This window comes from Ostrea edulis, chromosome 9 (assembly GCF_947568905.1).
Source record: "Ostrea edulis chromosome 9, xbOstEdul1.1, whole genome shotgun sequence".
Taxonomy (NCBI): domain Eukaryota; kingdom Metazoa; phylum Mollusca; class Bivalvia; order Ostreida; family Ostreidae; genus Ostrea; species Ostrea edulis.
This window is the reverse complement of record NC_079172.1, coordinates 44,204,746-44,219,286: the sequence shown is the minus strand read 5'-3', so window position 1 is coordinate 44,219,286 and position 14,541 is coordinate 44,204,746. Positions and strand designations below refer to the sequence as shown.

Here is a 14,541-nt window from a genome sequence, read left to right as displayed (position 1 = left end):
TACTATCACGTACCCTACCGTAATTGTTACTTTCCAAGTGCAATACTTACAAAGATGTAAGTACGCCACTTAAAATGACCCGCAAACACAAGTGTACGAAAGGACAAGCAATTGAGAAAGTTTTTTTTTTTTGGTAACATTTCCCTATGGCTTAATATGGCATCATTTCTCTACAGTAAAATTTTGTAAAATGACACTAAACACTTTTTGGAGTTGTCTTGACAGCATAACTTTCAGATGAGCACCTAAATATGGTTACCCATAGCAACCTGTGACCTCACTTGACACCAGCTATATATCAATACCTAGCCATTATACAACAACCACATGATGTAGGGGGCTATAGTTTATACTGCAGGTTTATGGAAGTCTTGTGATGAACTGTGACTTTAGTGGAGGAAATGACAGTCATGGCTGACCAAGATATTCTGTACAGAGATAGTGTAGAATTGTATCCATGCAAGGATTTTACAAAATATCAGTAGATCAATTTCCTTCATTTTATTTATACTCTATCAAATGAGATTATAGAAATAGCTGTATATGCCAACCATTTCAATATTAAGGGAAATTAAAATTGGTGTGCAATTCCTTAGAAATGCAATCTCCAACACACTTGGTAAAAGTAAAATGAGATTTGGGGAATTGATTTCAATTTGCTTTTTGTTTCAATTTACTGGCAAAATGATTTGATCTCTGTAGCAAGTTTCTTGTGCCTAACGGCAGCATAAAGATGCAATCTTCCCCCATTGATTTTACCCCTGACTTGATGAGGGGGATTGCTGCAGATGGGGTGCCTTTCGAGACAAAACATCCACCGACAATGTTTTTTTCATGGCCATTGGGAATGAAGATTTAGCAAGGGATGTTGGCTAATTACTTTCATCAGACTTACTAAACCTGTGCAGATTTTTCGGTGTCTGGCATTTCAGTTTGTGCCTCCAATGCACACTTCATTTCAATGAATCCACATGAAGAATATAAACCATTGTGACCTTCCAAACAGTACAGTATGTGAATCACTTGTCATCGTACAACTATGAGAAATACTTTATTATCAAATTGTTTATTACATCCATAAATAAATGGTACTTGCCTCCAACATATGGAAATAATCATAAAATTAATGCACAAACTTCTACAAAACATTGGAAGACCAAGATAAAGGTATACTTCAAAGATAACCACTAATGTATCTCATGACAAGTGCTAAAAGTCTAATGCATGCTAATTAGTGATGACTCAGTATTACTACCCACTAATAGTCTTCTACTCAGTGTTACAAAACAAGTACCTGTAAACATGCGAGTTATGCAATACACGATATCATTCTGCTTTTTTCTCCTTCTTAAAGCAAAGGCCATCAATCAGCTGACTCTCTTGGAAAACCTTGTCCATTCACCATACCGTTCTCATCAATTTCAGTACCTGAAACCTCACCAGAACCGACCAAGAGGCAGAAAACTGTCATGTACAGAAAATTGACAAGGCCGGTCAAGATGGGACTCTCCTACACATGCTAATCACAGCACAGACCAGACAGAAGACAAGATTTATAATACACTGAAAATACCCAAAAGGCAGATAGCTATTTGGGGCAACTCCCTGTTTAAGGTGTTCTTATCATCTCTCTCTCTTCTCTCTCATTCACTCACACACACAGTCTCTCTCACACACACATACAACTACAGTTTCCATATTGTGTACATCTTTCCTTGCCAGCTAAGGAGAGGTTATATATTCTCCACAGGTGACCTCTCATCTCCCTCCACATCAACTCATTTATTTATCTCTCCCACTCAAGATAACCCTCAGGTCTAAAAACAATACATGGCTGGCTTAAGTCAACAATCTGGACAAAGCATAGCTTTTATCTATCATCAGCTGACAGGAGTTGTTATTCAGAACTAACACAACAGTTATTAGCTTTTTACCTATATATATAATTATACATACAAAGTAAACTACAGTAAAAAAAAAAAAATTAAACATGGTTACCTTTACATTAACAAAATTAATTTCATTTGGAATTTGGTTCATCTGATAATACTTTCATTTTAATTGTTAGAACAATTTCAATGTTTGTATATTATTCTTTTCTTGTTAGCATATCAATATTTACAAAAAAGAAATCAAAAAACAATTTCTCTCCTATAAAGCAAATATTTTGAAAAATTGCTATGGCAGTCAGAAAACAATTGACCACATATTTGTGAAGGAATTTTTTGTTCACATGTCATAATCAATCAAATCTTATGACAGGGGATTGAAGACTACATTTGTAAAGCAAGTAATTTTTTCCTTGTAGCCTTTTGTGTTGTAATTAATGGTAGCTCCTCTGACAAATGACTACACAATCAAACATACTCCAGAGGGCAATAAAAGAATACATGTTGCCTCTGACCACTGTATCAATATCACAACCTAACCCACCTAATAATGTGTGGAACATACACTATACCATTATCAACTTACCCTATTTTCTTCTAAAATAGAGTCAACAATTAAATCTTTATGATGTAAGGTTAGGAGATATGACCACCTACTGCCTGGGACAAAAGATCCTGGGGTGTTAGTTGGTGGACTTAATTTGTATGCTAATTCCCTTTAATGTCTTCCTTGTAGGGTGACAAAGTGACAAATCCCCTGTCACTGATACAATCAACACCACTACCTTAAGCTGTCATAAAAACTTGCCTTCCACAAACAAGTTTTCAATTAAATAATCTTCATTAATACCTGCCAAAACATTAAAAGCTTACCAATGGGGTACTACAGTTCTACTACTTCACACGCAAACACACACATATATATATATTATTAGAATAAAATAAGAAAATATAGAAAAAATTCTGATGAAGATTTCACATTTATTCCAAAGCGCTTTCGCTCTATGGCTCTTTAATGGAATTTGAAATACAACAATATAACACAACTAGGCGTCTTGTTTTTTCAAATTCCACTGAAGAGCCATATATAGAGCGAAAGCGCTTTGGAGTAAATGTGAAATCTTCATCTGAATTATATATATATACATTATCATACGTGCATATATATAGATGAGAGAGAGAGAGAGAGAGAGAGAGAGAGAGAGAGAGAGAGAGAGAGAGAGAGATGCTAATCCTGTAATACTGTGCTTTATGTAAGGCCAATTCAACTTAATTGATAGATTATCATCCCCGCCCGCCCCTCAAAAATCGACCCGCCCGTAATTTTTTTATTTTGCGAAACTTGCGATTTCCAAAAAAATGTTCATGTCCGACTCCGGTATTTACACTTCTTGTTTACTTACGTAAATGAAAGGAAGGGATTAATATTCTTCAATTCTTGAAGAAGTTTGGTATCTTTCTGTGTTTGAAATTAAAGCTTAACCTGGAATTTGTCTGTGAAATAAGAATAAATTGATATCCCTATGGCATTAAATGATGCACTTAGAACTGTTGAATAAAACTAGTTTGTCATTGATATTTTTTTCAGAAAATAAAAAATAAAATCCTCCCACCCGCCCCATACTTTTTGGTGACCCTGGATGATAATCTACTAATTAAGTTGAATTGGCCTAAGGTATGTCAAAATGAGTTCTTGTCCTTATACAGTAAAAATCCTATCCATGATAGTCCCCTATCCCTAAACTTCTTCCAAATCCCACTGCAATTAGAAGTGAAGAGAAACATTTTTCCCCCCATTTATTTTCAGGTTAAATCTTTCTGTGTATGTTCTGTGAACAAGGAGTGGGCTTATACTGCCTGCTCTGGTATTTCAAATCAGATATGAAGTGTTTAACTAGCAATCAACAAAGTCTAAGGTCAGTTGACCTCCAAGTAGCCCTGTGTGGGTTTAAACATTCACCTATGGTGTGCTGGAATAAAAAGCTAGAAAGCCATAGCTAGAATTCGTAAGTTGTCAGGTAATGACAGTATCAAAACTAAATGTTTTACTATAAAAATATGACAGCAATTTAAAATAGCTAAACTATTTGTGATCTTATTTCAATCTTATTAAAAGTTCAGTCAGTTTTCTGTACCTGTCATTATCTATCAGTTTATAAGGAATTTAATTTGCATATAACATTACACAGTTCACAGAAATTTCATAAGGTTTAATAATATCAATTTCTAAAAATCATGAGTGGGTCCTCCTTTAATAATATTTTCAATAAGAGCCTTGAACAAACGTAATTTCCCCCAAGTTTCAATATATAAAAAAGTAAATTACAAGAAAACACCTGAGTTGCACCTTTGTAGAATTCAAAGAAATAAATATGACTGTATAAAATTCCGTAATTTTACTTAATTTTAAATTCGGAATAAATCTCTTAATCACATTAACTCACATTATAAAAGGTGATCTCAATGGTATCTAAATTAACTCACTTCAAATAATGTTACCTTTATATTAATCGGATTAGGCTAGTACTATTAAAGTCATGACAATCAAGATTTAACTAAGAATAAGCAGTATTCAAAATATTCATTGTACAGTCAGAGTCAAAAATACATTTAGGCTAAAAGAATTTCAATTTTTTCACCGAAAGTTACAAAATTATCCATTTCCAATCCATCTGAATTAACAATAGATCTAAATCACGTAAAATTCTGTTAGATCTACCCCTGCCTCCTGATAATTACGTCTGTAATAATAAAACACCTAATCAGCTGACTTACCTGAAATCGCTTGAATGGGAACTTCATTTTCATTTAAACCTTTCTCCGTGTAAGCTTTCTTGACTTCTATGCAGGCTAGATCAAGAGTACAATGGCCAAGCATGAACAAAACAAAAAATATACACAATGTTAACCAAAATTGTACGGCCCCTTGTCTTCGAATGTCGGCCATTTTCTGTGAAGTTGGAAGTAATCCACCGCTGGTTGGAATTTCACCGATTGTTCAAACAAAGTCGAGTTAAAAATAACTTCGGCCTAACTATAAACAAAAAATCCAAATATTACTTCTCGAAATATAACATTATTCATTTTCCCTCTTTACATATTCCAATAAATTAATCCCCAACGAAAAAGAAAGGTTTTTTCACGTCATCCGTTCTACCAATAATCTCGGCATGTGTGTGTTTACACTCACAATGAACGGGGGTGCTAATAGAACAGCCGACTTTAGTTTCGGATTTTCATTGGTAATTATGGCCTTACTAAACCATTTTCGTGCTTTTAGAACCTTTAGAATATCACAAAACACTTTGATAATTTCCAAACATTACATGAATTAAAAAAAAAATTGAAACAAGAATGATTTCAATATCGTACTTCAAGGGCGTTAAAGATAATTTCCAATAACCGGATGTAAGACAATTTTCTATTGGTTTATCTTTTTACACATGTATCCAATGAATACTAAGTGCATGTTCTCGCTCTCATTCATTGATAGGCCAAGCCAAATACTTCCAGCTAGTCATGAAAGCCTACTCTGGCTGACCACCCACGAGTGTACTTGGTGACGGGAAACGTACATGAATTTAATACAGATGAGATAGAGTTGCAGTACACTATAAAAGAAATGAAAAATACTTATTCAACATTGAAAAGGTCTCATGCGACTTTTAGATTGAGATGCACGAAGTATTAGTATGAATTTTTATAAACCTCCATTGTGTAAATTTTATTTATATGCAGGCCTACTATCTTCTTTCCAAATTCTGTAAATATGTTATGTAATATATTTCCTGGCAGTGGACCCGAATTTATTTGAAATTAACATCCTATATTACTATATTACAAATAAAAATCAATGATATAACTGGAGACATCACAAATGATTTAAAAATTATCATTTCCGCCTTTAACACTTTGTAATACATTGTAGTGGTGGATTTAAAAAAAAAATCAAATCTAAGGTAAATCGTGGTCTCTTGTTCAGAAAAATGTAAACGATAAAAGAAGCAATAATTTCTTCCACTCTCACAGCAATAAATGACAAAGTCTTTTGATTTATTGAATTACTTTTATTAGAACTAACTTTTTTTTTTCTATTAAAACCCTAAAATTTGCGTCATTTTATTCATTTCCCTCTATCAAACATGACAGAAAGTAGTAAAAATTACTATATAGGAGACATATTTGAAGCCCTTTAAAATCTGTAAAATTCAGGAGCTTCCGGGACCTCCACCAGGGTTTTGCCCTGGACTCACTGGGGGCCTCAAGGCGGCCCCAGACTCCCTGCCTCATAAAGTTGCGCCTCTAACAGCAATTCTTGGATCCGCCCCTGTATTGGGGAGGGGGGTCTTCGTTAATACGTCTTTCAGGCACGTAGAGCGAGGGGGGGGGGGGGGGTGACACCCGCCGATTGTTGTGCTACTTAACATTAATTTGACAAGAAATGTTTGTAAAACATATATGTCCCCTTGGTGCAAAATTGAAAAGGGTTACACACATGCATCATTTGATTGATAGTAGTGTCACCAATTCAAAATATTGAGCAGACAATATCTTCCTATGCCAGGAGTGGATTGACCATGTGACCTAAAAATCAATAGGAATCGTCTACTCCTTATGATGTACCAGTGTACCAAGTTTGGTGTCAATCAAGCAAATAATTCTTAAAATATAGATGACAATATACTCCTATGTCCAGTTTGACCCTTGACCACATGACCTCAAAATCAAAAGGGATAATTTCTCCTGAAGATGTACCAGTGTACCAAGTTTGATGTCTGTTAAGCAATGGGTTCTCAAGATATTGAGCGAACAGTATATTCCTATGTCCAGTTTGACCCTTGACTTTGACCATGTGACCTTAAAATCAATAGGGGTAATCTTCTCCTGAAGATGTACCAGTGTATCAAGTTTGATGTCTGTCAAGCAATGGGTTCTCAAATTATTGAGCAAACAGTATATTCTTATGTCCAGTTTGACTCTTGACCTATGGCCATGTGACCTCAAAATCAATAGGGGTCATCTACTCCTTAGTATGTGCCAGTGTACCAAGTTTAATGTCTGTCAAGCAAAGGGTTCTCAAGATATTGAGCGGACAGTGTCTTCCTATGTCCAGAGTAGATTAACCTTTGACCTGAAAAACAAAAGAGGTTCTCTTCTGCTCACAACCAACCCACATTTGAAATACCATTACGATCAAGTGAATGGTTCTCAAGATATTGAGCGGACAACATGTGGTCTACCGACCGACCGACCGACCGACTGACCAACCGACCGACCGACCAACCGACAGGTGCAAAGCAACATGCCACTCTTCTTTGAAGGGGAGCATAAAAATTGTAATTTTATTGTAAAGATGTAAGCTTGAAATGATGATGAATTGAACCTATGATGAACCAGCCAACCTTCTCCCCATTTAGAATTTTGAAGTTTGGACAATGGGAAATTACGAAATCCCATTGAGCTCTTTTTCGTAGCTGATAAAAAATAATCGATCGAGATAATAAGTTAAATAATTTGTTAATTATACGTTTTGGTTGATAATTCAATTATTCTTTGAAATTCTATGACATTCTAAGGCTTGATTTCAATTGACGAAATTTTATGCATCCGTATTAAAAGCTGTTGTTGACTAAGCAACGCTGGTATAAATCTTGATATGAATTCTACTTGGCATGCAATAAAACTTTCAATAACATATTTGCCAAACGTTCAGAAATATTCGTGTGTAAAACGAGACAGACGTGTTATCTTGTGTTTAGAGTTCTGTACTTTAAGGTTACATATAAATGCATAAACCTCAGTCTTCGTTCATTGTACTAATTACGGGTTCCTGTTTTACATAACTATATTTATAGAATATTTCTTGTTATATATAACGCGAAATTACGCGTTTATTCGCGAATATTTCGTGCTATAACGCGAATCTTTTATCAGCTACGAAAATGAGCTCAATGAGCTTTCGTAGGAAATAGATCTTTCTAGTATATATTTTTATCTATTTATTTTCATGCTTGCATGTCAAGAATTTTAGACAATTATGAGCCAACTTCTATGACGACTTCTCCTCTCCTTCTTTATATATGTCTAGATATTCTATATATACAAAATATGAAAGCCTTAATTAAATAGTTCAAGACATATTTTGATTTTGATATATTTCTTTTCTTAAAAGAAGGTAAAATTCCAAGGTCACAGTTACATGTTCAAGGTCATAAACTTTGGGAACGTCAAAAGGAATGCATACCTAAAATATGAAAGGTATATCAGTCCCCGTTCAAAAGTTATAGTTGAAGACAGACACGACGAAACCAAAATGCCCATGACTTTGTATGGGTAAAAAATTGAATCATTGCAAATGGAACGTTAATAGCATTTTGATATAATTTAGTGTTGCCCTGCTACCGAAAAAAAAAAATTGCTTAATTTAATATATTTCGCAAATCGAAATCTAGAGAAAATTAACGATCCCACAAAATATATGTTGCTCTTGAAAATAAGATTTTTAAAGATTTACTACTATATATTTTTATACAAAACCTCGAACCTTTATTGAGTCCCTATCCGATTGTCCCCTGCTGTTCTTGAGAAGATATCCACTTATTGCCAAAATTGTACCCCCGCCATACCTTACGAGGTATGGTTTGAATAAATTGGAATCTGTATCACTTAAGGATGCTTGTTCATCAATATGAGACTGATTATAGCCTTGTAACGTTCATTGGAATTAGATTTTTTTTCCAAAACACTTTCTACTACTTATTCCCATGTAAAACTTCGATCCCCCTGTTATGACCCCACCGTACCTTAGCGGGCCACGAATTTAAAAAAAAAAATTAGTTTGCACTTTCTGCTGCATATTAGTAAGACTAATCATAGTTATTTCCCTATATATTCCATTATGAAACTTTGTTCCCCTATTGTAGCACTTACCTCTACCGCGGCCATGGTTTGAACAAATTTGAACCTACTCTACCTGAAGATGCTTGCACATTAATATCACTAATCACGGCTCTGCAGTTCTTGGAAAGAAGAGTGCTGGTGATGTTCCTTATATATCCCCATTTAGCCCCTACCTACCCGTTGGAGCCATGATTTGGACAAACTTGTGTCTTCTTCATGAAGATTCCACGTAAGTTTCATCTTTTTTTTTTTTGGCCTAATGATTCTTGAAAGGAACATTTCATATGAAGAAAACCGAATCCCCTTCATTCAAAGTACTCTGTTCCAAGTTTGGTTGAAATTGGATGCTTACAAACACAGAGAACGGACAAATTTTGATTAGAATCTTTGGCTCAGATGAGCTGAGAAGGGGTTAGTCTCATGCAACCAGGCGCTCAGCTCTGACGAGCTGCATTCAAGATTGTAGCGGCTAGTCTAGGGGCTAGGTATGGTGGCTGGTTTGTGCCACTTTACACTTTATCGTCTTTTTGTTATTTCGAGGCAAAAAGACAACAAACGTAATGAAAAGAAGACAAAATGATCAAGCTACTTTCGTCTCAAAATAATGAAAAGACGTCTAAATCACAGGTGCTTGTGGACAGGACACAGCACCTACCTGCCCACCTCGAGAATGTTGATTTTTATGACATATTTTTGGTCCATCCTGTTTATGATAGTCGGGTATAGTATTTTTTAATGTAAAGATTGTTTACGTTTATTTTGGGAGTTGTAGCATAGGATGGACCAAATATGTCATAAACGAATGATTGACTAAAAGTCACAAGAAACCCGGGAGTCAACATTCTCAGGAGGGGGCGGGGTAGGTACTGTGTCCTGTCCTCAAGCACCTGCGGTCTAAATAAACTTGTAACCTATTTTAAAAAATGGGCTTTCGGCGTCATGTTTTGCCTCTCTCAGCAAGTGACTCTGTATTTTTTATTTTCGATAATTCTCGGAAAAGATTATTGAGCATATATTCTAGAGGCATGCGTGTTTTGAAAGATTCATTAATTAGTTTTTGTTGCACGGTAAACCCTTCTCTTGACGAATCCTCCACAGTAGAATGGGGTTGGGACAAACAATCAAAGGTCATAGTTCAAGGTTTACTGGCTTTCTTGACTACGTTTCCTTTGTCTTTGCGAGTGCGCTTTTTTTAGGTGCTCAAGTGGGCCTAATTTAGATACCCACCAGGCCGATGCCATGGTCAAACGTGAAGCTACAGACGATGGATTCAGAAATTGCTTTGAGAATTCGTACAAACTTTCAGAAAAGTTATAAATTGAGGTGAGCATTCTAAAACATGTTGCAGACGAAGGCAACGAGAAAATATAAAGGAATACTGCAAAGAAAGTGCTGCAATTTCTTGTGGAGGAAGCGAAAACTAGCTTGAGATATAGACGTGTCGTGAATTCTATTTCTTCTTTGTTGCCTGCAAAAACAACGAGTTTCCAGACAAGGGAAAGTTCGACATGTTATCTAAAGCCGTGTTTCTTCCTTATTTCACTCACGATAACCACTTAACAGGAAATCAAAACAGTCCTTGAAAATATGACTGATCTGATTACAGTCTTTCAACAAACAAATACCGTGCCGGTCCTCTTTTGGCTTATACGAGTATTGCATTAATGGACAAATACACACCATGACAGACACGGACAAATATGAAACCGATTGTCAACATTTCGTAGAAACAAGCGAAAGACGACCCCCTCTTGTGATTATGCATTGAATGAATACGTTTATATTTGAAAAAATGACCAAACTATCAAGTTATAATCAGTTTGAAACTTAGAGCGGTGCAGCGAATATCTCCTTCCCCATGGAAAAAACCCTTGATCCTCGAATAAGTGCGAACCATGCATATTCTTTGAAGTAATATCACATATGATAATTTTTGGAAGTCCTTTAGAAACTGAATCAACGATATTAATTTCACATTTTGATTTTAAGCTGTGGTTTATTGTGCACTAGATAAATAGGATTGAGTGGCAGGAGTTCCCTCTGTATGTATTTATACGTGTAATGTGTGATATATCTTATATCCTGAGACAAAGTTTTATATGAATCTCTACAGGTCATGAAATAATTTACATGTACATAAATTGGATGTATGTTATACATGTACACGTACACTACTTACGCCGGTCTAAGTAGATGCAATCTCAATAAGGAACTAATAGATGCCGCCCCAATAATTTTGAAAAAGGAGAGAGGATGAGGAAAAAATGACAAATTCATGACGGTCGGTGAAATAAAACGAATTATTTGCAGCTGATCTTTGAAGCTTGCGTCAATATCTGTAACATCGTAGCAGCGAACACAACTACGATATGTGTGGTCACTGAAGCAGCGAAATGTTAACTTTTCTTTTTTACACGAGCGTACCATGTATTTGTTGATGATAATTTGGAACCTATTCTAACCCGGATCCTCACAAATATTATCATGATGCTCGTGGAAATCTGAATTGATCTTACCCCCCCCCCCCTTTCCCATCTGTCTCCCCCACTTTCTGATGCCCCGCAATTCCATATGTTGAACATTTGGACCATAGTAAAACTTTTACATACATGAATAGTCAATGTACACTGAATGCCTCAGTCACGGACATGTACAATGTAATTGACACACCCTCATCCACCAAAATGTTGTTTGTTCTCCAACCGATTTTTTCTAAAGCTATGATCATCTCCATCTCTCCCCTCCCCCTTTTAAAAAAAAAAATTAAAACCCACAAAATCTCAACTTAAAATTTGACTGATAAAGTGATAAGAACAATCAGTAAGTAATTGATATCGGATATTCACATCTCGTATCGCCATGTAGAAATCAAATGGATATCGTTAAAATATCACTTTTCGGAAAACGGAAGCGTGGTTCCGAATTTACATTTGATGGTGACGTAGGCCGAGTATAGGTCTACTTTAAACCTGAAACAGTCTATGTAATGTGTTACATAATTCGGTTCTAAAGGTCGCATCAAAATTGATTGTTTAAAACAACTTTTACTTTTTTACGTCGAACCCTCGACAAAACGACTGCTGGGGGGGGTCGTTTCATGGAAGGACGTAAGAATCTGTTTAGACGTAACACTAATCCAGACTAATATAAATACTTACGCAGGAATAAAGTTATTCTCTTTAGAGAAGTCGAGAGGCATAGCCTACATCGACGTAGGCTATGCCTCTCGACTTCTCTAAAGAGAATAGAATAAAGTTAGATCTACTCTATTTCTACTCGTCTTGTAGTTGATCTTTGAAATAGTCACTTTAGATGTTACATTGTAAATTTAACCATGAAGTGAATGCACAATGAAAATAGTACCGGTAACTATGTAAAACTTCGAACAGGAATTGATTCTTTTAATGTTATATTAGCTCTAAATCTTAAAAATTTATTTTGTTGTAAAAATATGCTATTATAAGATAGTTTTGTATGTAGCTTTGACCATATTCATTGATAAAATTAAAACTAGGATTAAGATTTTATCAAAATAAAGATTATGGATTCGGGATCTGATGTTAGGGGTGGATTCAGGATCTGATGTTAGGGGTGGATTCAGGATCTGATGTTAGGGGTGGATTCAGGATCTAATGTTAGGGGCACAAGCTGATGAGGCTGGGGTCACCGTGAGGCCACAAATGGGTCCAGACAGCCTTGACCCGGAAGCTCCTGGATTCTATCTAGCGATTTTGCAGGAATTACCTTGTACATGTAGATCTTCTTGTAAGTAGACATTTTAACCATTTGTTGTCGTCATTATTAATGATCAAAACTAATGATTTAAGACCCTGTGGGGTTCAAATCCCCTGAAGCTCACGGACTGCTTTGCAAGCGTAGAAAACAGTTTTACTGTACCTCTATATATATTTTCTATAATGAAAGTGTTCTATGACAGTCCTGATTGTGAAAATCAGCCAATGGATTTACTTTTTGTTTTTCCTTTCATTTGTATTATTCGTGTAATGTACACACAGATGAAATGTGTGGTGGTCAGACCGACTCCAACTCCAGGGGCCAGATAGCCCAGTCTGTATGGTACTTGTCTGGGCACGTCAGACAGCCCAATCTGTATCGTACTTTTCTGGGCACACATTCGATTCCCCGTCTAGTCCGTCCAAAAACAAAGAAACAAACAAGCAACAAAAAAATTATTCACACACGCACCGGATTGATTACGGGTGATCTGATACTTGATGCGGAAGAGGAAGTGGAACGCCGGTGGCCAGATACATATATGTATTTCAGTTGCTAGAACACCTAGCAACAGGATTCAAATCCTTCTCTGGTCTGTCTCTTTCACCCCACCCCACCCCCATTACACATGTAAATCTTGATATTAAGCAGTACATGTAATATTTGAGCTATATTGACTCGTTACCTAAAATGGTTATCTGTATATTAAAAATACATTTTAAAATATGCATGTATATTAAAACAATTTACAAAAATATTCATAATTTATGATTTTTCATATGGATTGTGGTTTAAGTTCCGTAGTGGTGTCATCATCATAAACTAATACATGCTTGCTAAAACAGCAACGCTAACGCGCTTTATGAAGTATGCCGGCGGAACGCCCTCTTAAATACACAAGAATATGAATTTTGTTGGCAGCCATGTATACTTGGGTGTAAATTCCTTTACAACCCCACTCTCTAAAATTTCTCTACCATCAAATCGAAGTCTTCGCGTTCAGAAATAAATGAATAAAACAACACTTCAGTGTAACAACACCCCCCCCCCCCCCCCAAGAAAAGAAATAGCAAAGAATGTGGTGTTTGGCAATACAATAATGCAATACAATAACGTTCTAGGTAGAATTCACTGCCACCATACACACCACTGATTTTTAAAAACTGTGTCTGCATCACGAACTTAGCCGACTATATACATGTACATGCTTCCTCTTCACAATGTCGATGACGTTCCGCGTTGTCCCCTTGATCTTGAATTTTCCCGTACTTTCTCTCAAGTGTTCCAAGTTAAATATATTCCACATAATTCGGATTTGTTTTTTTGAATTTTCTCTCTAGTTAAGTGTTTTCTCCTAGGTATTCCAAATTTCTTATTTGGGGTCCATTTTTCACTCTGGCGTTCAATGTCTCACCCTTTCTATTTGGAGTACAGTATTTTCCCTTTAGTGCTCTGCATTTAGTTTTCCCCCTTGGTGTTACACGTTTTCTATTTGGGACATTACACAATGTACAATTTCCCTCTGAAGTTCGACATTTTCTATTTGGGGTACCGTATTTTCCCTCTGTCACTCACTTTCTATTTAGGGTACTGCGTTTTCCCTTTGGTATTCGGGGTTTTCTATTTGGGTTATCGCGTATTTCCCCTCTGGCGTTCTACGTTTTTTTTATTTGGGGTATCGTATTTTCCTTCTGTCGTTCCATGTTTTCTATTTGGGATACTGCGTTTTCCCTTTGGCGTTCGACATTTTCTATTTAGCGTATTGCGTTTTCCTTTTGGTGCTCTACGTTTTCTATTTGGGGTACCGCGTTTTCCCATAGGCGTTCCACGTTTTCCCTTTGGCGTTCTACGTTTTCTATTTGAAGTACCGCGTTTTTCCTCTGGCTTTCCACGTTTTCTATTTTGGATATCGTATATTTCCCCTTTTCTATATGGGGTACCGCGTATTCCCTCTGGCGTTCTACGTTTTCTATTTGGAGTACCGCGTTTTTCCTCTGGCGTTCCACTTCTTCTTATT

The 14,541-nt window shown here is 36.1% G+C and overlaps 1 protein-coding gene across 1 annotated transcript in view; it reads right to left on the bottom strand.

The window, feature by feature from the left end:
* The window catches only part of LOC125657809 (glypican-6-like), a 43,806-nt gene extending 35,453 nt beyond the window's left edge, over positions 1 to 8,353 (bottom strand). Inside the window, exon 1 of the mRNA XM_048888590.2 lies at positions 4,665 to 8,353. Coding sequence (XP_048744547.1) covers positions 4,665 to 4,836 — 172 coding nt within the window. The 5' untranslated portion in view covers positions 4,837 to 8,353. The remainder of the gene's footprint in view (positions 1 to 4,664) is intronic.
* Positions 8,354 to 14,541: the final 6,188 nt, after the last annotated feature.